Source organism: Astatotilapia calliptera, chromosome 12 (assembly GCF_900246225.1).
Source record: "Astatotilapia calliptera chromosome 12, fAstCal1.2, whole genome shotgun sequence".
NCBI lineage: Eukaryota > Metazoa > Chordata > Actinopteri > Cichliformes > Cichlidae > Astatotilapia > Astatotilapia calliptera.
This window is the reverse complement of record NC_039313.1, coordinates 3,802,697-3,830,318: the sequence shown is the minus strand read 5'-3', so window position 1 is coordinate 3,830,318 and position 27,622 is coordinate 3,802,697. Positions and strand designations below refer to the sequence as shown.

Genomic DNA, 27,622 nt, shown 5'->3' with positions numbered 1-27,622 from the left:
TCATGATTCTAATGGTATAAAGTTTATTCTTCTCTGAGGTTATGTGAACAGATATGCACTACATGATCTAGAAGGTTTATAAAAAAATCACGGTTGCTTATACAGCCATGACATTATTTGGATATTTGGAGATATTTATTTTAAACGTGTAATTCCGGTGTTTGGCCGCTAGATGTCCCTCATCACCGCCATTCAGTCGGCGCGCGCCCTGGAAAAGTATACACAGTGGTACACACAAACTGCCGCGCGTTCACGAGAGCCATCCTGACTGACCAACTTCCAGGGCAGCAGTGCTGGTGAAGTTTGAAGGGGGAAAAGTCAGATTTCACAAACCATCCGGAAGGTCGCCAAACAAAAAACTGACGCAGTCCACAACTAGGCAGCAGCTATGGACGATTTAGGTAAGTTATGAGGGTTTTTTTCCCCCATATGTGGGTTTTCTGCCCCCAGTTTGGAGCGGATAGCAGGGTGGAGGGGTAGTCAACGTTACGAAGAGATTTTATGCTGGCTGTTTGTCCAATGTAGCTTTCTTATCCAGGGAAACTTGCGAATACCTGACAGAAATGTTACAGTGACGAGCGAAAGAGTGAATGTTGTACCGACTTGACTTTCTCCTCACACTGTTGTAAAATAAGCAGCCTAGTAGGTTAGCAGCTGGACATCGCTAGCCTTTAACTCTACCTACTTTTTAACTCTCCCTCTCCGAGGTGAAGCGAACGTCTCTGGCAATACCACGCCGCCCTGCTCGTCTAAATCAAGGTCTTTTTTATCAGTATGTGTGCCGGAGGGAGGAGTTATTTAATGACATTTTGACATTAAGCCTTAACATTACCTTCTCAACTTTTGCCCCAAGGCTACTCATTCCAGCTTTGAAGTGGTAGAGTCAACAGGCCTCCCTGTACAATGTGTGCTCAGCCCTGGCCTGGCTGACTTCTAGTGATCCTCCAGTGTGACAAACTTAACTTGCAGGGATGTATAATTACTTGGTATACTGGTACACTTTATCGTTTTATATCAAAAACTAAAAACTGAGGTATAGGAAGCGGAAAGATCAGGTCTGAAAACTGTTTGATTAGACATGTGCAAGTTGAGAAATGCTGTAAGAGTTGGACAATCAGTACATCTTTAGGGATCTCCTGATTGGGAAATTCTGTGCTGATACTGATAATGAGCTCATATCCAAACATGTGTTTATTTACCTAGCAAACAAACCTTCATCATAAGAAATAACTCTGTGCTGATGGAGACTTTAAACTGTCTTTAAACATTTGTCACACACCAGATCAAACTGGCCTCTACCATTAGGCCGATATCTTGATGTATCCCTGACAATTTTGCACAGGAAAATATACAACATGTTTGTTAATGGCCGAATGTCATTTTCTCTTAGCTGCTTCACATGTCTGTCATGACTCTTTGTGCATTTTCTATTTTTGTTTTTTGTTGGGAGACACTGTCTCTTAATAGAGACTGTAACTTGTAGCTGAGGCTTTTTTCAGTGTCTGTTAATATAACTGTTATTTCTGGACTGGTGTGGCATCCCCTTGTATTACTAATTTGATCATCACAAGTCATGAAAAAACAGTGATGTCATCAGATAGCTTGTGGATGACTTTAACTGGTTAATTTTATTTCTTTTAATAATTTAATCAGTTTTATGAATCCTTTCATCGGTACTACAGGTTTTATCTGCCTTTTATCAACGCCAGTTCTCCTGACGTTACCAGCGTCATCTTTTTTTTTTTTCTTGTTCTACTTTGGCCCCACTTTTAACCTTTGACACGCAACGTCTGAGTTTCTAATTATGTTACACTTTTAGCAGCTGGCAGGTTTCTATATTTGCATTACTAATTCAGTACTTGTGAAAAACTTGTTTCACCAGTCAAATATCTGTAGGAATCTTCTGATCTCTGAAAGTAGACCAGCAGTGAAATGGATTTGCGAATTGTTTAAGTGGAGAGATGATGGGCCGCATTTCCCATTTGTCTGTTGTGAGAATACCTCAAGGAGCCATTAGACACTCTCGCTGCCTTATGAGGCTGAAAGGATTGATTGTTGGTTGAGAGGGAGCCTGTAGGCTCGCTGAAGGGCTGACGGAGGGGGCGAGGCTGCTGAGGAATTTCGACCATCACTTTCTGACACGGTCCAAGGCCGAAAACTCTCTGGGTCACGACTCGCCTCCTGTCGCTACTATCTGAGAGAGGGATGTTGGTTTCACACGTGTCTCATTAGAATATGGGTACCCTAGTAATTGCAGGCACTGTTTAAAAAATTTGACCTTTGGGGTCAATCGCAGTCATCCCACATCCTCCCTAAATACACAAAAACAAGTCAGTGTAAATATTTTTAAATATCACATCACTGAGGTTTACTCTACTGCTATTTACCTGCACCTGCAGGTCCTGATATTCAGGGTCACTGTTTGAATACTATGTTTGTGTATAGTGATCTGGTGTTGCTCACTGCTCGAGGTAGAGAATTCCATCAACAGATTGTAAGCATTCTTCCCATTTGTTCCTCTGAGTCAGATTTTTCCAGAGGACCTGCTTGATCTGTGAGTTAGCACAGATCATACAGCACAAACTAGAGATGGGATCACAACAACCATGAGGCCAAAGATTTCCCGGACTACACCCATAATGGAAAATGTTGTTTATACACCAGATGTAGATCCTTAAGGGGAGTTACAAATACATTAACAATGCAAAAGGCTGTGTGACGGGGGCGTAAACACACATAAACACCTGCCAGGGTGTTCATAGCCATCTCGGTTGTAATTACTGCTGGAGTAGGTGAATCAGGGGTCGTGTTTGGCCATGATAACAGACAAACACAGTCATACTGTTGTGGCTGGTTACCAGGTGGCAGCCAGGCTTAGCCTTCACTTCTGATGTGGCCAAGGGGGCGGCGACTCATGCAGATGTGGCTCTTAAACCACATGTGACGTAGTGTCCTCTCTGTTGGCTCTGTTGTGCTGCATTTCATGTTTGTGGGGTGTGTGCAGCTAACATTCAGCTCTCTGTGAATTCCTGACGATTGTGTGACATTCAGGCACACTGACCTCACTCAGTGAGCTGAAAACCCCCTGTTCCACCTCTGCATGTTAAGAATGCGCATACTGACCTAATACGCACGCATGCAGTATGCTCAATGGTCACAAACAAAGTGAGAATAATATTGAGTAACAGAATGTACTTTTTGCTTGCAGTTTCCCATTGAATGGTTTCTTTGTTAATTACTAGAGAATCAAACTGAAAGATTAGTGACTGGACACAGAAGGGAACTTCTCCTATATACTGCATTCTTGTTAAATATATTATTTCAAAGTACAACAGAAACTATAATTCCAAGGGCCTAAAGGCAGCTTCTTCATTTTTAGACTTTGTTTTGCAAAATCTAGGGTCACTCCCCAAAGCTGTTAGTACTCATCATAGCTTTTTTGAATATATGTCCACTTACTCAAATTGAAACCAAACTAATGTTGGCAACCAGGATCAGTAGGAGTCCTTTTGTTTGTTCGTCCACAGATAATGTCAGTATGTGTACACTCCCGTATAAAACCTTGTTTTCTTAATCCAGGGCTGACCAAGTAAAACATTGACGCAGTTTCTTATGATTCTAATTTTCATTTACAGGTCCTTCTAGTAAAGCTTAATAATATTTAACTTTTAAAAAAACAACACTTTTTTTTAAATTTCCAAGAGATCACTTCATCCCCTGTGTAAAGCTTTTCAGTTCAGTTTTACTTTATTTACATAACGGCAAGTTACAACAGCAGTCACCTGAAGGAGCTTTATATTGTAAGATAAAGACCTACGGTGATACAAAGAAACCCCCAAATATCAAATGACTCCCTATGAGCAAGCGCTGGGAGACAGAGAGACGATCCAGCAGGACCAGGCTCTGGGAGGGGCAGCCATGTGCTGCGAGCACGTTCATGGAGACGGGAGGAAGACGGGACCAAAGACGGACTTCTTGAGGCATCGCATCCTGAAATCCCAGCTTGTGCTGATTGATCAGTTCAGTCCTTGGAAAAACTGCAAGACTGGTTACATAATGTATAGGTCTTGAGGTTTTGTAGACATGACAAATAACTGTGTGATGTTACCTTGTCTACCATTTTTCATATGTAAGACCATGTGACGAAGGCCCCAGTCACACAGTCCACAACTGGTCAGTAGGTGAAGGATTCCTCTGAAGTGATTGATTGAATGACTGATTGATAATAGACAACTGAAGTAGGCAGCTGTAGAAACCAGGGATTCTACTGGTATTTCTCTGAAATCCACCTGAAGGATGCCTGCGTAATCCGCACCTTGCAAAAATAAAGTCACTGTTTGTAACAAGCCAAAGAGAGACTTATGAGAGAAGTTTCTCTGTTACACAGTGCACAACACTTTCTTGCAACGATGTTACTATTTTTGAAACTGCTTACTTCATTCCTCCACAAATTTGAGAACCAAGTTGAACTTCTTTAACCTTACTGTGGCGGTGGAGCAGTTTTCTTTGTTTTTGTGTGTGGTTTATTTTTCCTTTTGTTTTTTGTTTTTAAATGCACGGTCTATAGTTTAGCCATGTAGCTTAAGGTAATGCTTAAAAAAAAGCTAGTTGCGGTGAGGGTACCACAACAGTACTGAAGGTGACATGAAAATACAGGAACATACATCTAGTCCTTGCTTCACATTTTTCTCAATTACTCTGTGACCTCAGTAAACACTTTCCTGATGTCTTTGTGGCCTAATTGCCAGTTTCAAGTCATGTTGAATAAAAAAAAGAAGCCTAATGTGTTCATGATTAGAGTAAGAAAGGAGAATTATGCAGGATATGCTTATTGGCTCAGTGTGTGAGTTACATGTCCGTTCCCACTGAGCATGTGGTTTCACTGTCAGATCCAACTCATCACAACCTATTTCAAAACACACAAGATGGAGCTGACAAAAACACTCATTCAGAGGCTTCATAGCAGGACTTGACTTGACATCAAGTGACTGTTGACTTGTCTTCATTGGTGCCCCGTATAATCCAGAATCAAATTTGATTTTTCTTCTTTCCCAATGTTGCCAAGTGCTTGCTCATAGGGGGTCGTCAGATTGTTGGGGTTTTCTATATATTATTGTAGGGCCTTAACCTTCCAATGTAAAGTGACTTGAGGTTACTGTTGTTGTGATTTGGTGCTGTATAAAAAAATAGAATTGAATAAGTCACAGAGAGACAGCGGTTTTCTATAGGAAACCAAAGCTTTGGGTTTTGTAACTTTGAAGATCGTCTACATGCGTGAAAAGCCATGTGAAAACTTAAATGAAAGGGGAAAGCCCTCAGAGCATTATATGGCCACTTTAAAGGAAGGATAAACATGGGCTATCTTTGCAAAGAAGCTGCAGAGGAGAGGTGCTCTTTATTGCTTAAAGGCAGACTTTAAAAAAGTGGGAGCCACTCGGCTTCGTTTCGCAGACATAATGAGGGCCATGTGGTTGCTCTGTGGAATGAAACACAGCGACACCTTATAAGAATGCCTTTGGTAAACACACAGTAGTCCTGTAAGATTTACTGTAACAATAACTGTTGATCACCTTGAAGAGGAACGTCTTATTCTTGAGACAATCATAGGATGAGATGTGAGGCAGCTGTCTTAAATGTTTACAGCGTTTACGCAGCATACCAAAAACTCTTAGGTCTTTAGTGGTTTCTGTGTCCTAGTAATTCCACAGCAGAGTTAATGTTACCAGACTAGCTATCATCACCCCTTGAGAGCTGCAAGGTTGGTGCATACCATCCCTAACCAGTGGGCTTGCCTGCTAGGCTAGAGAGAAGCTCCCGACTGTAAATCAGCCTTGTTCCCGAGCTCCACACCCATCCTGTTCTGGGTCTGGGGAAGAGCTGCGTGGCTGACCTCATCGCTTGGGCAACAGAGCCTGCCCCACATCCTCAGGAAACAGAGGAGAAAAACAATGAGCAGAGTCAGCACTGGGGGCAGCTGGGGGGCCTTCAGTCTGTGATCCTGCTGCTCGAACAGCCTTTCCACTATTAAATGCTGTTGTACGATACTGTTCTTTCCACTCACAGCAGCCTTCAGTCCCTTCCTCTTCCCTCCCTGCCATACTGTTTCCATGCCTTCACTGTTCCCCACTCTTGTAACTTCTCTCGGAGAATAATGCTGATTATTTTCCTAACAGGTCTGGGTAATGTAGTGGGATTCTGCTGTATTCTTCCAACATTACTGAAGCCGGGGACCTCCGGGGCATATCGGGGGTTTCCTGGCTTTGGAAAAAATGGGCCTTTTGGGGGTGGCAGCGCACCTAGGAATAATTGATCTGTCTATAGTAAAGGCAAAGAGCTTCTACTGCCTTATGTAAGGGAAGCGGGTGCATTTTTCTGTTATTCCTGCCTATGTGATCAACAAAAATGTATTTTCTACTTAAGTAAATGAAATCCCAGCTAAAAAAATATTACTGTCCTGTTGTTATTCCTTTGGGGGGAATAAGCTTGCTTATTCAGGGGTTAGCTGTCAGTAAGTCTCTGGAGAGGGGAATGTGTTTCCTTAAGCGGAGCAGGGAATCTCACTTCTTTTCTAAAGAGTAATTATGCTGTCATTACGTTTTGTTTTAGTCCATATTTTGTTACTAAGACTGGGTAACAAACACTGATACTCTGACGGTGACAAAATGATTTCCAGCTTTCTTGGTTCCAAACTAAGAGCTGCAGTCTGTAGTAAACATGCTGCCTTCAGCAAATGTCGACACATGAGTTTGAGAGCTGCTCAAACCTGATGAAGTGAAGAGGTGTTGGCAAAGAAGGAAAAGACGACGTGTAGCATAATAATAATGATGATGATGATGATAATTTGAGTTCTATAAATGCTGTGTCATTTATATACAAGCTTTTCTTGTATGAACTGATAAGATTATCAGTAAATTGTAGTCAATTTTCTTTATATCTCTGCTGGGACTCTTTTCTTTGAACTGCTATTTTTCTCCATTCAGTAGTTTTTCTTTAAAACTTGATCTTTTTTCTTTCTTTTTTTTTTTTGCACATTTCCTTTTTTCTCCACTTCTCCAGTGAGTGTCTGAGTTTCATGGTTTCATCGTCATCAGGGTTTTCCCTGCATGCAAAATCGTCACAATTGTACAGTTTGAAAACATGAACCTCTATATGCACAGTTTTAGGAATATGGTCCCAGATCAGGTGATGTGGAGACGCTTCACCTACTGAAGCTTAAACCAGAGTGTGTCAGAGTTTCACTAGTGTTTGTGATTTTAAAAAACTGATATGAGGCTCAGCTCAACAGTTCTGTCTCATGTAGACATTTAAAGTGAAATACATCATAACATTTAGAGTAACTTTACTGCTGTAATTATTACTTTTACAGCTAAGTTTAATTAAATTTTTTTATTAGTTATAAATGTTATTAAAAAACTAGTGTGAATGAAACGGTAGTAGGATTATATTCATACACAAAAGCTGACTTGCAACTACAACTTGATTATATGGGAAGATGAGAAAACCACCAAGTGTACATATGAGGTTAAAGTAATATAATAATTACTTATTCACAAAAATTCAGTTGGAACAGGTGGTACACTTTCCATATTTAAATAATTGTTCACATTATGACACTTTCTTTTGTCCCAACTGTACATTCTTAGTGTTTAACTCAAAGCATTAAGCCCTGTTAGTTTGAAGCTTGGGTGACTGGTTTCAGTCGGTGTTTAAGAGGGACAAGACGGTCTTTCTTTGACCGTTCTTCTCATCCTACCCAATTACACTCTTATAGCACAAAAGGCTGCTCACTGACATGCAATTTATCTACATTCATGGCTATGAATGTGTCCTCAGTGACTGGGGTGTTACATCAGTCTCCACATGGTGCCATGTCATCTGATTTACTGGTCTGTGGGGAAGTTCTTTTATTTTGGTTTGGCGTTCCCTCCAAGAGGAGTGTCATCTTTCGGATATGGGATTGCTTGGCAGGATATTTTTAGATAGTAATCACCCTACAATGCTTTAGTCATTCTGATCCATTCATTCATCCATTGTCTGTTTGGGATCGTGTGTTGTACTGTATAGACAGGGTGCGAGCCCCTGCAAGGTTTGACCTTTATTTTTCCCCTGGTCCACTATTTAATCAAGTTTGCTTTTGGTCCATTTTCTTTCATTCTCACCCACATTCCCGCTCTGTGGTTTCTACACAGCCTTCCTTGTCTGTCTCGCTGGCATCTAACCCTCCACCCCCTCTCCGTGGCCCCTGCCTGTCTTGTTTGATATAAATATCATGTTGGGTTGGCCTGATGGGGTAGGGTTTCACCCTGGGATTGTGGCCAGTTCTGCTCTTTTGCTCCCTGGCTATAAACAGGTGAGCTGTAGACCTCAGCGGCCCATCACCATTGCCCACATGTTAATAAAAAACATTAGGCAGCCTTGGTTTCCACCCTGCATGGTACTCTGTGGGCAATGGGCAGTAGAAATTTTGACATCTCCCTTATCCTGGAATTCAAGGCATGCTGCAGTTAGTGGAATCCATCCTGTAATTGTCAACACATTATTTCATTTTCTGTACTGACAGATGGTGTTTTGTATCGGAGCACATTCTTCACAGGCTCACTACCTAGGATCCCGCAGCATTGAAGGAATGTCCTGCTTAAGTAGCTTTGATCACAAAGCGTCATTTAGATTCCAGTTGAGACTGGTTGGGTTTTTAAAATGAGTTTTCATTGGATTAGGGTGACTGTATGCTCCTGTTCCTGAGCCACCTTCTCTGCCTGCGTCCCTGCCTGATCTGCTTGCTTTTTGCCAAGTGGACAGAGGAATGTGTGGAATTCCCCCTGCACCTTCACTCCCATCTGATAAACACAGCAGGACGATGGCATGGCTTTGGGTGGGTGGATAGGGGTGCAGACAAGACTGTACATGCGCCCACTGCCACAAGAATGTGTACAGTGTCCACATGACTTCAGTTGTTTGTTGAACATAATAAAGATTAGTTGGCACAGTGTGGCCGCAGTTGAATCCCCTGAAAGCGCTGCTGTTGGTTTAAATCAGCACATTGTACGAGTGAAGCAGTTGGTGCACGTTACACCTCTGTCCTGCTTTCTTTTCAGGTTGCACACTGGTGTATCGCTGCTTTAATCATTCTCATCTATTCAGAGACATGAAGCAGGCAAACCTAATACCTGCAGAGCAACAGGTAAAACACGATATGCTGTATAATAAATTGCCTGAGCCTCTTTCTTCTCCATCTTCTTTGTGAGAGAGGAGTAATGACATCTTTAAACTGTTGGATGTCGAACCTGTTTCTGTATTCACTGTGAAACACAGCGTTTAAATCATAGCTCACGACTTTTGCAGACACCCTTTTAGATGACAGCTTCATTCTCCAGATCTTGCACAATGGACCATTGAGTCAGGATGCTGTTAGAGCAGAATTGGACTTTGTCCATTGTGGCTCCTACCCCCTGTCTGGAATGGAAAAGATTAGCCTGTTGCTTGGCTTACAGTGCATGTTTGGATTCTCGGTGTTTCTAACTCTTTGTGGACTTAAGTTTTCTGAGGCTGGCGAAGGCTTGTTGTCTGTCCTCATGACAGTCAATGCTGCCCTCGTCAGGGAAATGAGGAGCAGCAAGCAAGTTTAACTCCCATTTTCATTCTTTCTCCTTTTATGAGCTGCAGTAACAGACATCAGAGATGTGCTTACAGGCCACCCACTGAGAATGATGTGTGTGGATTACAGGCTGCTTAGTCAAAAGCCACAAAAGGATGTGTGATGGAAATTTTGGATTTTCTTTCCTAATGTCCTGTTTTCACTGTCAGAGCAAATTTAAGGTACTTTTCTTTTCCTCAGACATACTTTCTACTTCTACTCTGTAACATGTCAGATGGAAATATTGTTTACTTCCCTAGAATGATCTCACATCTATTGTTACTTATTGTTTACAAATTCAAGTTTTTAACCTAAAGCACATAAATGTTTCGTGTCAAAAATTCTTCTCTAGCAGTTTATATAAACTGTCAACTGTTTTTTGTAAATGTTTTAAATTACAGGCATCAGAATATTTACAAACCAAACAACAGATTAAAAGAGAAGATAAATAGTTGAGATTATTCTATAATATAAATAATTGTTAACTTGAATCTAAAACAGAATCATTCTGTCAGTCAGTTTACTAGGCAATCGTTTTTGCTCTGGTTTCTGGCTATACTGGTTTCACAGAATAACATATTATGAAAATTTGACTGGTATAATAAAATGTACATTTATGTTTAAGTACAGCTGCATGGAGGTTCTTACCTGCAGAACTCCATTCCCCTAGTGACTATCTGCTGGACTGTTTCCCTGGCTATGCACACAAACACATATGCAATGGAGAAAACATCAGACAGAAGTGATATGAAAACACTGGTCTGTGTCCATGGCCAAAAAGAAGAAAAAATGTGATTTATTGGGACTGATTGCTTGAGGATGTGTATAATAAATCTGATATCAAAGCAGCTTTATAAATAATGAAAGACATTCGATATGTTTGCCCATGTTCTGTAACACCATCTGTCTGTGTAGTTAGAGGAAGTCTGTGTCCCACTTATAGCGTTAATCCATAATGTTAAAAAAAAAACTTCTTCTTCTTCTTCTTTTGTTTTTTTTTTTTGTTTTGTTTTTTTAAATAGCCATCATGACTTGTACTATCCAAAAAGTGTCTACATTATGGCAACGGCTATACCTATATTTTCTGACAGTAACCTGTGACCTACATGCAACCACACACATGCACTGAACTCTGTCATATGAAAGAAACACAAACTTATCAGATCTAGAGTAGCTATGATACGTTGCATATATGGATAGGAGCAGTCTAGCTGAGCTGCTGTGCCTATTTTTCCTTTATGGGTGTAACAAGTTTGGAACTGGGACCAAAATGACAACACGAGGAGCATGCTACTCAGGTGCAAACATTTAGCATAACCCCAGTTCTTTGAAAAGCAAATGAGGGTTGAAAGAGAACTGTGTATCATTAAGGCCCATGCATCATAATAATGGAGTTTATATGTTATCCAGTCTGTGACTAATCGATAGGTTTTTAAAAAATGAATGCTCCCTTGTAAAGAGCAATAGAGGTATTAACCAGCCTCAGGTTTTAGAGAATCGTTATACCCTGTAGTTTCCTGAAAAGATACTACTGTACTGATAATTGAACTAGTGTCACATTCAGAAAACAAACTCTGATGTATCAATGTTGGCTTATCACAGTAAAATGTACTAAAATGTATTTCCTATTATGGATACTCTGTGTATATTTATCCTGGAGATCATGGTCCTGTGTCAGGCATACATGTGTAGTATCACCAGCTGGGAAAAGGAATAATAAGTGCAGAGTTGCTGTGAAAGGAGTTGTCTTATAAACTTGGCTCAGAGGGCCTGAGGCAGCATGGCTGCCCTCTCTGTCAAGGCTGTGAAGAACTTTCTAGGAATACATGGCCATAATTAGTAACCTAAGGCATTTATTTATTCATTTATTTTGATTTGAAAGGCTCTAAGCTGCTGCTTCATGAGAAATGTAGATCAGTACCTAAATGCGCTATATTTCACATGACTCACCTTTGTCCCAAAACACAGTTGTGGTATTCTTTTTTTAATCTAGCGGCTTTGTTTCATGAGTGACAAAGTCAACTTCAGTGAGACCTTGCTCAGCATGTCAGCACCAGGTGCAGATTATTTTGGGCTGGTCATGATATTTCAGCACATTTGCACAGACATGGGCTACTCACAGAGCTTCCCGCTTTAAATAGATTAGAGCTCCCATGTGGTTTATGTCAAACTTTTCAGGGCTTGTGGCAGTGTCTGTGGATTGAGGGCTGTGATGAAGGGTTGAGAGAGAGTATATATGAAATTTGAAAGATGGAGACAGGTGTGAGTTTTCTTTTTGCGATATAGACCGCTCTGTTGCTAGAAGATGTACAAGATTTAAACTTTTGTCACACATTATTCTTGCTCTTGACCAAACACCTGTGAAGCTCAGATCTGTTGGTCATATTTTGTTATGACCAACAGATGCATTCTCTCTCTCAAAGTTAATTTCAGCGTTTGTGTTGAGATAAGAGGGCACTGAGAGGATACTGTTTGGCCCTTATACCACTCCCCCATTAGACTGGCAGCCTGTTATCGCTTCACGCTGCTCACACTCACATATTGGCACCCACACAGTCACAGTCCTTCATGAAGGATATTACAGATACAGGTGGAAAGAATGTAAGTACAGATACTGAACTTTGTCAGGATTTCAAAACTATATGGTTGTGTTGCATGTATGCGTTTCTCTCTGTGTTTGTGTATTTTATGCTGGAGGTTTCTCCATTGACTTCATTCGGGATGAAGTTGGGATTTAGTGGTGGAATATTTTGAGAATTTGAATTATTTTGTAAAATATAAACTTTTAGGAAGTTTTCCAGAATGATATGTAATCAGATGAATCTTGTTTCTTAACTTCTTTAACATTTTTTTTTTAACTTGTCAGCTCTCAAATACTTTAGAGTTAGATATTTTCCCTTTGGTTGCTCTAAACAGGCGCAAGTTTTAATCCTATCTCACCAGTGACTTGGTTTGATGTTAAGAGATTAAAATATAAACTCAGAAGAGGCAGGAAATAAAACTTAACAAATCCAAATCTAGAGAGCCAGTCTGTGCTAGACAGACAGGTGGTAAGAGCTCCCTGTTTCTTGGATATTTGGACAGTTTTCCATCCTGCCTTTCAAAGATATTATTCTTTGTAACAGGGCCAAGCCTCTGTAGTGTAACACTATGCAGCCAGGGATTGCGGTCTATTCTAGACATGCTGCAGATGGATGGATTGTGTGATGTAAGAGTCTATTTTGTTCCTGCGTTCCACCAAACACTCGCCAGGGTAACACTGTACCCCCTCAACCCTGGACCGGATTCAGAAACATTTTCTGTCTCTCTGCTTCTTTGTTTTATCAGTCTGTCTCATGAAGTTCACACTCAGGCTCTTGAAACTAAGACTAATCATAGACATGAACTGGATGCATGGCACACGGAGCTGACAGATCAAATGCATGGTTGCTCTCATTGACTTCAAGTTTGTATCTTAATGTGGACTGTGGGAAAAACACATTGCCAGTTTCTGGGGGATGTTTTATGATTTAGAAATTGGGTGTAGGTGTTGTAGTGTGCCATGCTGTGGTGGTCACATTTGGCCATGTACCCACCACAGCATGGATGACCTGTGAGGAGAAACCAGTTTTGTTAACAGGCTGGAATGAAGGGCTCAGACTCGCTGGCATTGTCTGTTACAGCCTGACGCCAACATCAGTAGTGACCTCAGAGCGCCCATCCATCCGTCTGTCCACCCATTTTGTTAACCAGTTATTCAGCAAGAGCTGCAAGGGCTTACAAGGATAACACACTATATCATCCACAGCTAAGGCCAGTATAAAATCACCGGTTACTCTGATATTCTCTGAGCTGTGGGAGGAAACCTACACAGACACTGGGAGATTATGTTTGCTCTTCACACAGAAGGGAGATCCCACTGAAGGTGTGATTGGTTTTTATGTTTGCAGGCTAAAACGTCTTGGAAAAAGACCTTTAGAATTTGTTTACCTTAGACAAATAGATCTATTCTGATTGTTGTTTTGGTTGGACAGATCATTTTTTATGTTCTCACTGTGCCTTGAAACATGAATGAATTGCATCTTTCAGACGCGTTGCTGGCAGACCTGGAATCTACTACATCCCACATCTCAAAGCGACCTGTATTCTTGCCCGACGAGACGCCCTACTCCATCCCTACAGGAGGACAGCCCTACCAAGATGTTACACTTCCACCTCCGGTCCCTCCTCCACCTTCAGCTGAAGCTCTGAACGGGTCCCTGAGAGATCAGCCTGATTCCCACCACTCCTCTCAGCAGGTAGATCTCTGCAATGTTTGTGATCTGATCTCACTTAGTATATCAGACTCTTCAAATGAGAAACAGTAAATGTTACATTAATTAAAAAAAAACCTCAGCAGTTACTGGTTGGTGTATTCTCTGCAGTCACTGGGTTCGGCACAGAAGAGCTCATGGTCAAGGGACAGTAGCAGTTCTCCATTATCTCACATTGAAGAGGACCACGTTTACAGGTAACTTCCACACACTCAGGATGTTGTGTATATAAACCTGATTGCGTCATCTGGCATTTTCTTTAACTTTTAGTTTCTTTCGGTAAGTTATCTCTGTCTCTTTAGTTTCCCAAACAAACAGAAGACATCAGATTCCTCTACAACAGCCATGACTTCTGCGTTGGGCAGTAATCTGTCAGAGCTTGACAGGCTTCTGCTGGAACTTAATGCTGTGCAACAGAGCTCCCCTTCATTTCCCACTACAGGTAGAGACAAAGGCTTCAGATTTATCGGTTCTAATGGGATTGAGCATCATTAGTTTCAATGTTATGTGTCCACAGAGGAGGCAGCTCCTCCCTTGCCATCCTGCAGCATCACTCACTACGAGAACGGCGGCACACCTGACATCTTGGTAAGCCCACCACCTCAGGAGAAACCAAAGAGGAATGGGAGGATGGAGGACGCCCGACCTACTGTGGAAAGTCTGCTGGATGAGCTGGAAGGCTCGGTGCCTTCACCCAGGTATCTCCACTACAGCTGGGGTCTAACTTGGCATTAAAGTCCCCTCTAATCAGTGTTGCAGACTTTGTTCCTTTTTGTTTTGTGTTTGATTCACTATACTAGTTCAGAGTTGGACACTAAAAACGGTCTTTATATTCTTCAGCAGAAAGTTTCTGAGACCTGGCAGAGTAGACCTGTGTGTTCATTTGCAGTTCTGTATTTTTATCCCTAGACTCTACTAGAATAGCTTTGCATGATTTGCAGATTAAATTAATCCTAATATATCTGATACAGAGTCTTTGTGTAGCCCCTTCAGTTCATCCACTGTCTCAAGATATTTTAGTTCTCTCCCTGTAAGGGAGAGAACTAAAATGTCCTACACAATGACAAAATGACATTTTGTCATTGTGTAGGACTTAAGAGTAGAAAAAATATTTGCAGATGTTGGGCTCTTTTTTTGTGTGCAATTTCTCCCCTCATGCGACCTTATTGAAAAGGATTCCAGAAAAGTTCCACACAGGGAGGTATATATACTTAAAATGTATGTGAGAGTGTTGATATTGGGTCTGGTATGAGCAAATGGAAACATCTGAGGTTTCTGAATGTGTATTAGCATTTACAGCTTCTTAACAAATACATGCATTTTCCATGCGCAGTAAAAGATTAAGTAAGTTTACAGCAGCATTAAATGGTAGCTGTATTGCTTTGTGTGTGACAGCTGCCGTGGGGAGACTGAGACATTGTGGAGCAACACAGCACCTGTTTTGCTTTGATAATTAGAAATCATCAACTTACACAATTTTGAGCTTCACTATTAAAAACAAAAGTCAGTGTTTGCATGGATTTAATAATCACAATGACTTGTGTTTTCCAGCCCCCCCACTCGTCACAGTGACTTGGACACATCCTCTCAACAGCAGGCCAGAATTTCAGCTTCCTGTGCCACCAGAGAGCTCGATGAGTTGATGGCCTCTTTGTCTGACTTCAAGGTATGAGGGAGCATTGGAAAGGCTTTATTTAAACAACAAATCCCAAGCTTCTCCTGTCATGTTCTTCATGATTGCCTTCTTCTTCTTCTTCTCTCACTTGTGCTTCTCTGTTCCTCTAGCCTAGCTCTTTAGGCTCTCTGCTTGAACCAGCAGGAGCATCTTCCAGCTCTTGCCACACTCCAATGTCCTCTTCCATTTCCCCCATGGCTTCTCCTTCCTTGAGTCTGTCTCATCCGTCTGCCTGTGCCTCTCCTCTCTTCTCTTTACCTGCTGGGCTAGAGCTACATATAGATGAGGATGGAGGAGATGGTGGCATGTTGAGACCCCACCCTAGCCATCTCTCTCCACACAGTCCTACATCCTCATATTCTGCAACCAGTGAGCTAGACCTGGACTCTGTCATAGATGTCTCTGCCATCATGCTATCATCTCAAACCAAGTCTCTGCTAGTCCTCTCTCAGTCTGCTTCCTCGAACTCCAACCTGCTAAGAAGTAGCCCAAGTCCTTCCAATACCACTACCCCTTCACTTACCTCAGTTATCACTGTCCTGGATCACAAGTCCTCCAAGTCCCCAAGTCCATCTGTAGAACGGGTCTCACCCTCAGCTTCTGGAGGTAAATCCTCCTGTGCTCCTGAGAGTGTAAGCAAGGGTTCTCCTTGTTTTTATGATCTCGATGTCAGTTTCTCCTCTTCGTCTTTACCTACAACCCAAAACTTCACCCCTCAGGTCTCAGCCCCCTCACCCCTCCCCGTTTTTGTCTCTCTGTCTTCACCTTCAAAAACATCCTCACCATCTCCAGTCTCGCCACTAATAGTCTCTTCTCCAATGGCCTTTAATAACCACAACAGACAGTTGCTGGAGACACCACCTGCAACCCATACAACCACCAACTTCACTGTACAGCAACCCCCTGTGGTAGAGCCATCCCTGGATGAGGCACTAGACAAGCTTCTAGCAATGAGTTTTTCACAAAATCACACAATGGCGAATGTGGATGGACCTCAGCTGAAGAATGATGCAGAGTGTCTTGGCAGAGGAATGCAGGAGGTGCACGAGGAGCTCATCCTACCCTTGGACAGAAGCAGCGTCCAGCCAGACACTTTCACCAACACTTTTACAGACGATTCAGTGGACGGAGGCACAGATGGGAATGGAGACCTGGACTGGGCAGACGAAGAGCTGTCCATGTCCTTACATGACGGTCTGGATGGCACCATGACCCCTTACACTGAGAGGCTCTATACAGATGGCAGCATGACCCCACTGACAGAGGCCAGCTGGATGGATGAGTCCATGACCCCATCATCATGCCCCGGGACCCCTGACGTCACCCTGGACCTGCCCCTGCTTCAGACTCCCACTATAGACAGAGTCTCAGCGTCTGGACATGTACGCTTCGCCGGCCCTGCCTGATTTTAAAATGTTGTTTTGCTAGCTAATGAGACTGATGCGCCTTTAAATCCCAGCCTCTGCTGCAAGGGTTTATCTTGCATGTTTTTTGAAAAACTAAAACATGGCATCTAATATTTTATCTGCTATTTTGACCACTACTATGATCCTTACATCAGATACGATTATGATTGACTTGTTAGCTTTCAGTATCATCAGGGCTGTGATTGGCTTGAGCTCGATTCTTTTCATCCCTGTAAACAGACCTTGGAGGAGACGCGCCCAGTTACTTTAGCCAGGCAAATAAACCAGGCAGAAAAACGCTAAATTTTTAAGCTTTGATCGATATGTAGAAACTACATGTATTTATTTAGAAGAAAATGCCTTGTAAGGAAGAGGCTGAAGGAGTTGAAGCAAGCTAATTAATAGATTTTGCTTGGAAACTACTCTTACAACTAACCTGCTGTTTGGCAGCACCACCACTCTGCATGGCACCACTGCATTTGTGTGAAGGACCAAACTGAGACCTGATGTTTATGTGGCTGCTTGAGAAACTGAAGGATGAGAGTTAGATCATCGATAGCAGTGGCTTCTGCTGAAAGCATGCATGAAGTTCCTAATATGGGACTCCGAGCTCGTGACCACTGCTTTGCCGGCACGTCAGTGACTTGAAAACGGCTGGTGGGACTGACCTGCTGCCTCAGTGCTCTGCTGTAAGTGCTTGAGCTTGTAAATTGGAGTGGACATATGATAAGGTGTTCGCTCCCTCCCTCCCTGCTCTTAGATAAAATCAGTTATTAGGCGCACTAAGGAGACTCCCAATGTGCACCCCATGTACCGAGAGGCTCACCTGCGCAGGAAGATGGGACCCATCATTGTAAACAAGAACTCTTCCCAGGACCGTCTCATAGAAGAGCTTCAGGGTAAGCTTGGGATCGGCCGCTCAGAACGGAGGCGCAAACAGTCCGATGATTGGCTGACGGAGGGTGTCATCGTCACGTCCAAACCTCAGCGATATCGTCCCGATGGGGCGGGCAGTGAGGTCGACAAGGTTGGCTTCAGTGTGCTTGACAGTTTCCACAAATTCTCCTTTCGCAATTATTTCACTTTTTGTTTCCCTTTTCTGCACATTTCCTGTCTCCTTCCTTCTGTTTTTCCTCTTTTCTTCAGATCATAATTCCCCCCGAGTCTCCTGTCCCTGTGAGGAAGGTGCTGCCACCTCCCTCTCCCCCTACCCCTCGTCGCCCCCCTGTCATAGAAGAACCTAAGCGACCCCTCCCTGTACAGCACCCCCCTGTCCCAATACCACCCCCACCTCCTCCACCTCCTTCACCACCTCCACAACGTACCCACCACATTCACGAACCAGTTCCTGCTCCACCTCGGCAGTTCATAAAAGCCTCACCTCCACCGGCTCCAGTTCAGAACCCTTCTACGCCTAAACCAGAGCCACCTCCTCCTGTCCTAAAAACCCCAACCCAGCCACCAACAGTGGACTCGGTTCCCCCAGTTGCACCCAAAGTCCTGGTCTCTGTAGGCTGCCAAACTGAGTATGACCCCATCTTCCCTCCAATGCAGGCATGAACCCCTCCCTCTTTTATTCCTTCTGTTTTTCACACTTATTTTAAAGTTAAGTAACCCTAAACTTAAATATTTTTGTTACATTTCAACAGTAAATAACTATTTTCATACTGAACCATTTCAGATTATGGCCCAAGGGAAGGGTGGTGTCTCCGGTGGACCCCCGACACAGGTCAACAAGCTGGACAACATGCTTGGCAGCCTGCAGTCTGACCTCAACAAACTGGGCGTGCAGACAGTCGCTAAAGGAGTTTGCGGAGCCTGCTGTAAGCCGATTGTGGGACAGGTGAGATGGTTCGGTTAAGGTAATCTTTTGTCTGTAACATAAATAGATGTTTTCTAATCATGCTTTGGTTATCTGTTTTTTGTCAATTATTTTTTAGGTGGTGACCGCCATGGGCCGCACATGGCACCCCGAACACTTTGTGTGCACACACTGTCAAGAGGAAATCGGCTCCAGGAACTTTTTTGAACGTGAAGGACAGCCCTACTGTGAGAAGGATTACCACAATCTGTTCTCTCCGCGGTGCTACTACTGCAACGGGCCCATACTGGATGTGAGTCACTGCTCTCCACACATGTGGTCTCTGCTGTAGACGTGTCAGCCTATAAATGTCTTCAATGTCCATTCAGAAAGTTGTGACGGCGCTGGATAGGACATGGCATCCCGAACACTTCTTCTGCGCTCAGTGTGGCTCTTTCTTTGGCCCTGAGGGTAAAGTGATACAAGTATATGTTTTGAATCATACTGCTTAGCAGTTTCTCTCTACTTTAGAGTGGATATAATCTCTTGTCTCGTTCTACTTTCAGGTTTTCATGAAAAGGATGGAAAGGCATACTGCAGGAAAGATTACTTTGACATGTTTGCACCGAAATGCGGCGGCTGTGCCAGAGCCATTCTGGAAAATTACATCTCAGCTCTGAACTGTCTTTGGCATCCCGAGTGTTTTGTTTGCAGGGTTAGTGTTATGCTTTAGTCAGGAACTTTTCTATAATAGTTTGCATGCCTTGTAAGAAAAAGAGTACTAAAATAATAACGTGTGTGTTTGTTTCTGCAGGAGTGCTTCACCCCATTTGTGAATGGAAGCTTTTTTGAGCACGATGGCCAACCCTACTGTGAAGTGCACTACCACGAGCGCCGCGGCTCCCTCTGCTCCGGCTGCCAGAAGCCCATCACGGGGCGCTGCATCACAGCCATGTCCAAGAAGTTTCACCCGGAGCATTTTGTCTGTGCCTTCTGCCTGAAACAGCTCAACAAAGGCACCTTTAAAGAGCAAAACGACAAACCCTACTGCCACGGCTGCTTCATCAAGCTGTTCAGTTAGAGAGTTAGGGGGAACGTTTAACACTGGCACACTTGGGTCAGGGCTAAAATGAGAGTCTGAAGCATTTCTAGCACAGGGAGAGTGAGAACGGGTTTAGTTTGTATCGCAGGAAGCCGTCTCTGGATGATGGCGTTGGAAGTGTGTATGGGCTAAGTATGTGCATGTGGTTGAAGCGGTGTGCTGCTTCGGCCAGACTAAATGTTTTTCATGTCATTCAGAATTATTATTATTTTTAGATTGACAGCAGTTTATTTGTGAAGCTTTTTATGTGTTGTGAGCGGGTGACTATATCGGATGAAGGTATATTCGGTCTTTAAAGGAAAATCTTTTTCCCCCCCCTCCAAGACAGCAACTTTTCTCCCAGTCTACTTAGATGTGCTGAAACAAGCAGCTGTCTTGTTTGTTTTGAGTGTGTATGTATGTGTATGTGTGTAACCCTCAAATCGTTTTATTTTTTATCTTTTTAGAAGGTGATAAATTGTTACTAAGCACACTGAAACTCTGATCTATGAAATGCTCGGTGTGTGGTAAAGTTACTCACTGGTTGAGTGCGTCATTTTAGAAATCAAAACAATGAACATATGGCAGGGAACAGGTGACCTGTTGTTTTTACACAATATAAACTTTTTTTTAACAAATGATCAGGATAAAAGGCCTTTTACGTTCTCTCCTCCCTAGTATAAAGTCAGATAAGGCACATCTTTATATAACTGATAGAGTTGTGTTTTATGGTGAAATGCATCTTTAGTGTCCCTTGACCAGAAACCCCTTTCTAGTATGTCATATTTTAATTAAAGGTGCATACTGTGTTACAAAGCAGTCAAGGGCAAACTGAGCATGGATTAATATTTGACTCAGCAGTCACTGCGGTGTTCACTCTTCATTACATGTGCTGCCAAATCATTCCTTTTGGTTCCTCTGAATTAAAGCGAGTCTAAAAGCAGTTTGTTGGATTTGCCTCGTACAGTAAAGTGAAGCTGCACAGAGATATTGGGTGTACAGTGTTTTTGTGCTACACTACCCTTACTGTTTCTGAGTACATCCTGAGAATTTTTGTTGTTGTTTTTTGTACATGTCCAATGCAGCTACATTGTAAGCATGTACATGTGTTTAATAACCACTCGTTAAAAGAAGGAAAGGGCTGCTTGGAAGGCATAGCGGAGATATTTGGATGTCTTTGCTGATATTACTGTATCGAGAAGCTGATGAATGTTTGTTTTTGAGAGAATGCAAACCGTACACACAATTTGCCTGTGATATTCCGATAACTATGCAACTGTGGATTAACAGCTTTGTATTTCAGCATCAGCATCTATTTCTTAGGCTGTCTGTGCCATTGTATCATGTCTAATAACACTGGCAAATTCAGCAAAAAATACTGAGAGCAGGTCAAGAGTCCGCTGTTCTGTTTTCATGTTATTAGTCTGTGAGTTTGTAAAAATGAGAGCCTGGTGGTCTGCTAGAATAACTGGTAGGACTAGGATGACTTGTCTCCCTCAGCGTCTGAGTAGCATCTACTGTATGACCACCAGGTTGGGGTTCTGTACATGGTTATTCATACACAGCAGACAGATTTGGCTTTTTGTCTTGTTCAGGGAATTCTAGAGCCTTAATTCTTTTTTTTCTCTCACTGTATTTAAGATATCCTGTAACAGTCGTCTTTTCAAAATGACTTTCGTAGAGGTTATTTAACCAAAGCCATACCTTCTTTCAGTTTTTCTTGTCTGTTCACTTTGTTTTTTTCTTTTCACTTTGAATGTCAATAGATACAAATAGTGAGATTCCTCTGTTCTAGCCTGATTATGCCAATAAATTCAGTTTTGGTATCAAAATGTCATCCAAGGGTCTAATTTATGCTAAGCTTTTACTTTGTGTGCAGCTGTTACCCTTAAGCTTTGCAATTTCCAATGCTATAATTTTATTCTCAGCTTCTAGAGAAGCTTTGCATGATTCACAGGTAAAAATGACCCTTATTTATCTTGGTACAGTCCCTCAGAGCATCCACTGTCTTACACAAGCTGTTTTAGCTTTCTAGTCCTTCCCTTTAAGCTAGCCATCTTCTGATTGGCTGAATAGTGCAGACAAAAGGTTTAAAGAGAAGATGAGTGTGGCTTTACTAAGGATACCTGCTCTCACTAAAATCATCAAAAACACTCAGAGATTGTTTGTACACGCGACGACTTCATTATGTAAAGTTTAATTCATCACAGTTACATGGATAATATAAAATAAGGAAAATCATCATAGGTCCACTTTAATCAGACATTAGTCCAGCTGTAGAGCACCTCTTTCAGGATGAGGTAAGAGCCCTCTTCTTCTGCTTATCCACTTCAGGGTCACAGCTGGGTGATAGGCAGAGTACATCCTGGAGAGGTCACAGAGCTAATGCATAGATTATTCATGCTCACGTTTACGCCTTCAGCAAATATAAAATCACCAATGGGGATCAAGACACGCAGGAACAGAGGATTCAAACCCACAACCTTCACAGCACCCTGCTGTCCCTACTCACTATGATAAGTTAGCCCTTTTTATTTAAGAAATTCTACAGAGTCTAGGCAGAAGGCCCGTATTATTCATAACCTTCAGATAAGAAAAATGATGAATAAATGATTCGTTTTCGTACAGAAACCCTTTGAAAGTTCAGTGTTTGGGAACGTCTTTCACCGGTTGTGGGCGCTAGTGAGACATTTTGCACGCTTACGTAGACAAACAAAACAGAAGACGAGGAAAACCAAACCTCGACTGTGATTGGACGAGGAGTCACGTGGCTATCTTCGTACCCGGAAAGATGACAAATGTTTCTTTGCAAGATTTCAGGTGAGTCGACCAAATTTATCAGGTTTAGAATAGTTTTAAGACAACAAATAATTTTTGTATCTTATGATTGTACAAAGCTCGTGTAAGGGTTGGTGTTTACGGTAGTTCCGTGTGGAGGCTATTTGTAATGTGGAAGAGCCTTTGAGCCATTGTTGGTCGTTAACGTCGAAGCGGCTGGCTCACTGTTTACACAGTTCGGCTGGAAAACGCTTTTTGCGATGGTCTCAGTTTTATATTTTGAAGTTTTATTTATATCCTTAATACGTGAACAGAATTTGCTAAAGTTGAGCGCTTTTCTCTTTTGTTTTCACGAAATAAAGCAAGTAGCGCAGGTCGATGGTATCTGCGCTGGCTCGTGTTGTTGTTGTTGTTATCTGCCCCCCTCCCCCTCTATTGTGTTCCCAAGAAAAGCCTGTATTGTAAAACATGACTGGACTATCTTTCAGATCCCCATCACACTCTCTTTGAATGTTTATCCAGAACAAAACTGTTACAAAACAACATCAGTCCCTGCCATCAAGGCAGCACATATATCTGCTTTTGCAGTATGATTGGCATAGCTGTGTTTCTCGTACTTTCCTGCACGGTGCTCACTCACCAATCGCATTCCTCAGCTTTTCACTTTCACTGTCTGTTGTAGAGCCAAGCTCTCGTTCAGCACGTCTCATTCATGCCTGATTTCTTTTGTTGTGAACAGGACGTACTGGGCGGAAATGGCATCCTACTTTGATGAACACAACTGCGAGCCCACCGACCCCGAGGAGCAGTACCGCCAGAATGCTCTCCTTGAGATGGCCAGGTGAGGGCTAGCAAACAGAGAGGCTTTATTCTCATGTGTGCAGTGCTCTGACTGACTGTTGGTGCCTGCGTTGGTGTTTACAGGTATTTGATACAGGGCTTGGACTGGATTGATGCACGCTATGCTGGCATGTCAAGCTGGGACCAGAGGCTTCCTCCTCCGGCTGCCAAAACTGCCGTTCAGACCCTCACTGTGATCGTTATAACTGCTGAACAAGCAGGTAGACAGAACCATGAGAATTAACTGCCCTGACATTTAGGTTGATGATCAGCCCATGATCTATGTAAAATCTACTTAAGCGTGCATATCACCTGAGATTTTGATGTGGCTTTTTGTTTTTCGTTCTCACAGGCAGAGGTCTCAAGTGTCCTGTGTGTCTGCTGGAGTTTGAGGAGCAGCAAACGGCTCGAGAAATGCCTTGCAAACACCTTTTCCACTCAGGATGTATACTGCCATGGCTGGACAAGGTAACGCTCCCGTGTTTGTGCTTCTCTTTGAAATAGAAAACACACGAGCGTGACCTCTTACAAATCCTTTTTGCTTCTTTGTCGTCTTTAAACTTTAGACCAACTCCTGTCCGCTCTGCCGACTTGAATTACCCACTGATAATGCAGACTACGAGCAGTTTAAAAAAGACAAGGTGGGTGTGTTTGAGTGTGTCCTAACGTTTAACCGTACATTTATCGTGGCATTAGCTCTATATTGTTGTTTTTTAATTTATTTTTCTGATCTGCAGGAGAGAAGGAAACAGAGCGAGCATCGGCTGGAGGGCCTGCATGGAGCCATGTACACATGACGCTGCAGTGCTGTTGGGCAAGGTTGTGGCACGTTGACATTTTAGTTTAATGAAAGCTTGAGAAGTGCATAAAGCTGCATTCGCACACCATTTCAAACAGAGTGTAGTTTCACGCTCAAGGATGGGGAAACAGTGTGAAATATTTGGCAAAATATCAGCAAATCCTACATAAATTGTAATAATGAAAAAATGGACCACAGTAAAAAAAAACACATCGGGTTATCTGGAATGACTTAATGTCGGGCAATCGGGATGACTGTCGAGGATTAATGTAAACAGGCTCCTGTTCTCCCCACTCTGTTGACGTGGTGTGAATGCAGTGGAAGCAACAAGGTCATTAAACATTTCAAATGCTCTTTTTCTCACTAGCTAGGACCATTATACTTCCACATCCTGTTGCCAGCAGAGCGCTCTCAGACACAGCAGCTGCTTTTTCCTTTCCTTTAAAAAAAACAAACAAAAAAACAACTTTGTAGGCTATAAATGGACAAAATCTGTTCGTCTGTATTTGTTCAACGACCATGAAGTTATGATTTGTAATTTATGATTTTAAGATCTGTCTGCTGCTGTTCTTACTTCTTCATAAAAATAAAAATTGAAAAAATTGATTTTATTTTGTTTGTTTTTTTTAATCAAAAGCTTAATTTTAAAAGAATCGCCAACAAGCTTAGCGGACGTCAAATTCTGGGTTGCCCATTGTTCACTGATAAATGCCCGCACCTTTCAAACTCCATGTTCGCAGTAGAGAACGGGCTTTTTTGTACATTTGCGGTCTCAGCAGATTTTTCTGTCTGTTCCTCATGCTGAGTAATTTGATCTGTAATTGGGAAGATTTGTGGAGTTCCCCTTCAGCTGGTCCCATGATGTTTTGATTTTAGAAAAAACACTGGCTGTCCTGTAGCCTATCTGGAGCGAATATTAATAACACAATCTGCACAGAATTGGTTTTAATGCTCCTGAATCATATGACAATCTTCAAACTGCGTCCACGTCACAGTGATAATCTGGGAAACATTTAAACAGGCTTTTTCTTTTCTTTTTTAACCAATTATGAAGCTATTTGTGTCAGCTGCTCTGTCCAAAGTTGTTTCTATTTATGCTTGCAAATAAGTAGCTGGCCCTTTTTTAAAAACGTTAGAACGTATAGAACACTAACCATAGTTAGAGTGATGCTGTTATTATCTAACAAGTACGGCGTGCTATGATTAGGAAGCCATGTTGGTCTTTGTTTTAAAGTTTTAAATTGTGAGGTCGGTGTATGTACAAGTATTTCCTGTGAGCCAAAAGCTCAGACTGCTCTAAACACCATCTCAGACAAAAGGATCAGTGAACTCATGGAGTGCTGAGAAGTTCATCAGCTGTCCATATGTCCCTCCACTATTAGCAAGTACACAGTGACGTAATGAGTCTTAGACTGGCGGTCAGACTTTAGTGACATGAGATGAATGTGTCGTGGATATGACGGACTTAAAGCTTCTCTAACTTTTCATTGGTTTGTGCATCCAAGCAATGACAAAACTCTTCACTGTCTTTCTGCACTTTATACATTACAGTAACCTGTGAATTATGATGGATCATGAGCCAGCTGAGCTACTACGTCACTGACGTTCTGGTTTTACTCTTGGCTCGGTATGACAAAGAGAACAGATCTCATTACAGTCATCTCGATCACAGCTATGTGAAGACAGGAGCCCCACCCACCTGCTGTCCGAATATCTGTTTGCGAGGGGCAGCCAATCAGAAGACAGTTGCCTTGATGAAAGGCAATCTAAAACTGCTTGTTTCAGATGGTAAATAAAGCTCGTGTCATTATCTCATGAGTCTTGGCTGTATCAAAGCTCATTATGAGATATATAAGGCTTTGAGCTGTAAATCAAGCAAAGCCACTCTATAAAGGCCATTACACACCAAATGTGTTACAACACGATGCATTTTGTGAAAAATTCATCCTTAGAAAAAAAAAAAAAAAAAAAAAAAAAAATGTAAAAAATGAGAAGGGAGAGAAATGATTTGAGAGTCAACTGACCAGGAACAGTGTCTGTGTATATTCAGTAACTGTGCACAATTTGGGTTACAAGCTCTTTTGCCAAATGCAAAAAAAAAAAAAAAGCAATAACTGCCACAAATTCATTCAGCATTTGGTGTGAACGGCCGCATTAAAGAACAGGCGAGTCCTAAAAATATTCCACCTGACAGTTTCCACAGTGTGACGCACCCAAGACCAAAAGTGAAATGAAAATAGAAGCTGATTTGTAGAGTTGAACTAATTTTGCCGTTTATATAATGTTGTAGTTTACACATTCACCCAACAAGAGCCCCGGTCTGATCCCAGGAGGAGATCTGAATTCCTTCGGGGTTGTGTCAGGAAGGCCATCCCACACAGAAGAAATATAATCTTCTAAATCAAAGACACAGCAGCTGAAAGTAACGTTGAGGAAACAAAGGGAAATCTGTGCGTTTAAAATAGTCCATGAAAGCCACGTGCTAATAATTTATCATTTTTATTTCATATTTGAATATAAATCTCTGTCAAATGAAAATACCTAAATGATAGACAAAAATCATACATATTTACAGAATTTATAAAAAAAACAAACAATTTGTGTTGACTTGATTTCAGGGATTTGTCAGACTCCGTGATTACCATTCATTTACATACTCTTCAAATTCAAAAGAAAAACAGGACCAGTAAAGTTTTTCTGTGTTGCTAAAGTTCAAGACGTACAGTTCAGGCGGCTTTTTGTAATACAGTGTTCCTACACAAACAACCCAATGATCTGACTGCTTATTGAAGTGCACATTTGGATAGAAAGAAAAAAAAAAACAAAACAAAAAACAAACTAATGAAATCCACTAATTTAATATTTGGCCTGTGGAAGATGGCATTATGGTATAGATGCTGTAACAGAATAATCCCAACCCCAATGTGAGGACTCAAACAAGCTGCCATTGGGAGTCAAACTGCATGACTCAGTAACAGTATGGCGAAACAGGTTACAGGTGAACACATGAGAAGAAAGAAAAAAAAAAAAAAAAAAGTACAAGATGTAATGCTAAAACGGAAAAGACACAAAAAAATTAACTCAACCTGGAGTAGATTTTAGTCTTTTTGGCAAGTTTTGCAGGACAAACAGGATTGACAAAACAGACACATGATTGTGCATCCTGTGTAACGGCATCCACTGTGCCGTTACACAGGATGCTGACACTTTTTAGGACAGACACTTGCAGACAGAGTCGCACACTGCCCACTCGCCATCACATTAAATACCTCAAACGCTGCCAGATGGAAAATGTTTCACAACTGTATTCTGTACC

At 42.0% G+C, this 27,622-nt stretch overlaps 2 protein-coding genes across 6 annotated transcripts; both read left to right on the top strand.

Moving 5' to 3' along the window:
• The first annotated feature begins 189 nt into the window (after positions 1-189).
• On the top strand, positions 190-21,721 carry pxnb (paxillin b). Of its 5 annotated transcripts, XM_026186459.1 has the most exons (14): positions 190-401; positions 13,703-13,911; positions 14,038-14,123; positions 14,229-14,368; positions 14,444-14,624; positions 15,478-15,592; positions 15,712-16,983; positions 17,768-18,034; positions 18,154-18,561; positions 18,689-18,850; positions 18,948-19,121; positions 19,198-19,279; positions 19,375-19,523; positions 19,623-21,721. In XM_026186459.1, exons 1-14 carry the CDS (start codon positions 389-391, stop codon positions 19,887-19,889), a joined length of 3,525 nt encoding a protein of 1,174 aa, XP_026042244.1. In that variant the 5' UTR covers positions 190-388; the 3' UTR covers positions 19,890-21,721. The 5 variants fall into 5 exon arrangements, with proteins under 5 accessions (XP_026042244.1, XP_026042243.1, XP_026042246.1 ...); XM_026186458.1 differs by lacking the exon at positions 190-401 and having other exon boundaries at positions 13,681-13,911; XM_026186461.1 differs by lacking the exons at positions 190-401; positions 15,712-16,983; positions 17,768-18,034; positions 18,154-18,561 and having other exon boundaries at positions 13,681-13,911.
• A 906-nt stretch (positions 21,722-22,627) lies between these two features.
• rnf181 (ring finger protein 181) lies at positions 22,628-24,908 on the top strand. The gene is made up of 6 exons (XM_026186467.1): positions 22,628-22,709; positions 23,407-23,508; positions 23,592-23,728; positions 23,860-23,975; positions 24,074-24,148; positions 24,245-24,908. Exons 1-6 carry the CDS (start codon positions 22,681-22,683, stop codon positions 24,302-24,304), a joined length of 519 nt encoding a protein of 172 aa, XP_026042252.1. The 5' UTR covers positions 22,628-22,680; the 3' UTR covers positions 24,305-24,908.
• Positions 24,909-27,622: the final 2,714 nt, after the last annotated feature.

What these genes read in the sequence shown, in the direction of transcription:
- pxnb (XM_026186458.1), top strand. Translation starts at nt 13,681, where the DNA reads ATGAATGAATTGCATCTTTCAGACGCGTTGCTGGCAGACCTGGAATCT. An exon ending in CGGGCAGTGAGGTCGACAAG is followed by an intron (nt 18,035 to 18,153) that starts GTTGGCTTCAGT and finishes TCTTTTCTTCAG; the next exon opens with ATCATAATTCCCCCCGAGTC. An exon ending in CCGAGTGTTTTGTTTGCAGG is followed by an intron (nt 19,524 to 19,622) that starts GTTAGTGTTATG and finishes TTGTTTCTGCAG; the next exon opens with GAGTGCTTCACCCCATTTGT.
- rnf181 (XM_026186467.1), top strand. Translation starts at nt 22,681, where the DNA reads ATGACAAATGTTTCTTTGCAAGATTTCAG. An exon ending in GTTTCTTTGCAAGATTTCAG is followed by an intron (nt 22,710 to 23,406) that starts GTGAGTCGACCA and finishes TGTTGTGAACAG; the next exon opens with GACGTACTGGGCGGAAATGG. An exon ending in TATAACTGCTGAACAAGCAG is followed by an intron (nt 23,729 to 23,859) that starts GTAGACAGAACC and finishes TCGTTCTCACAG; the next exon opens with GCAGAGGTCTCAAGTGTCCT.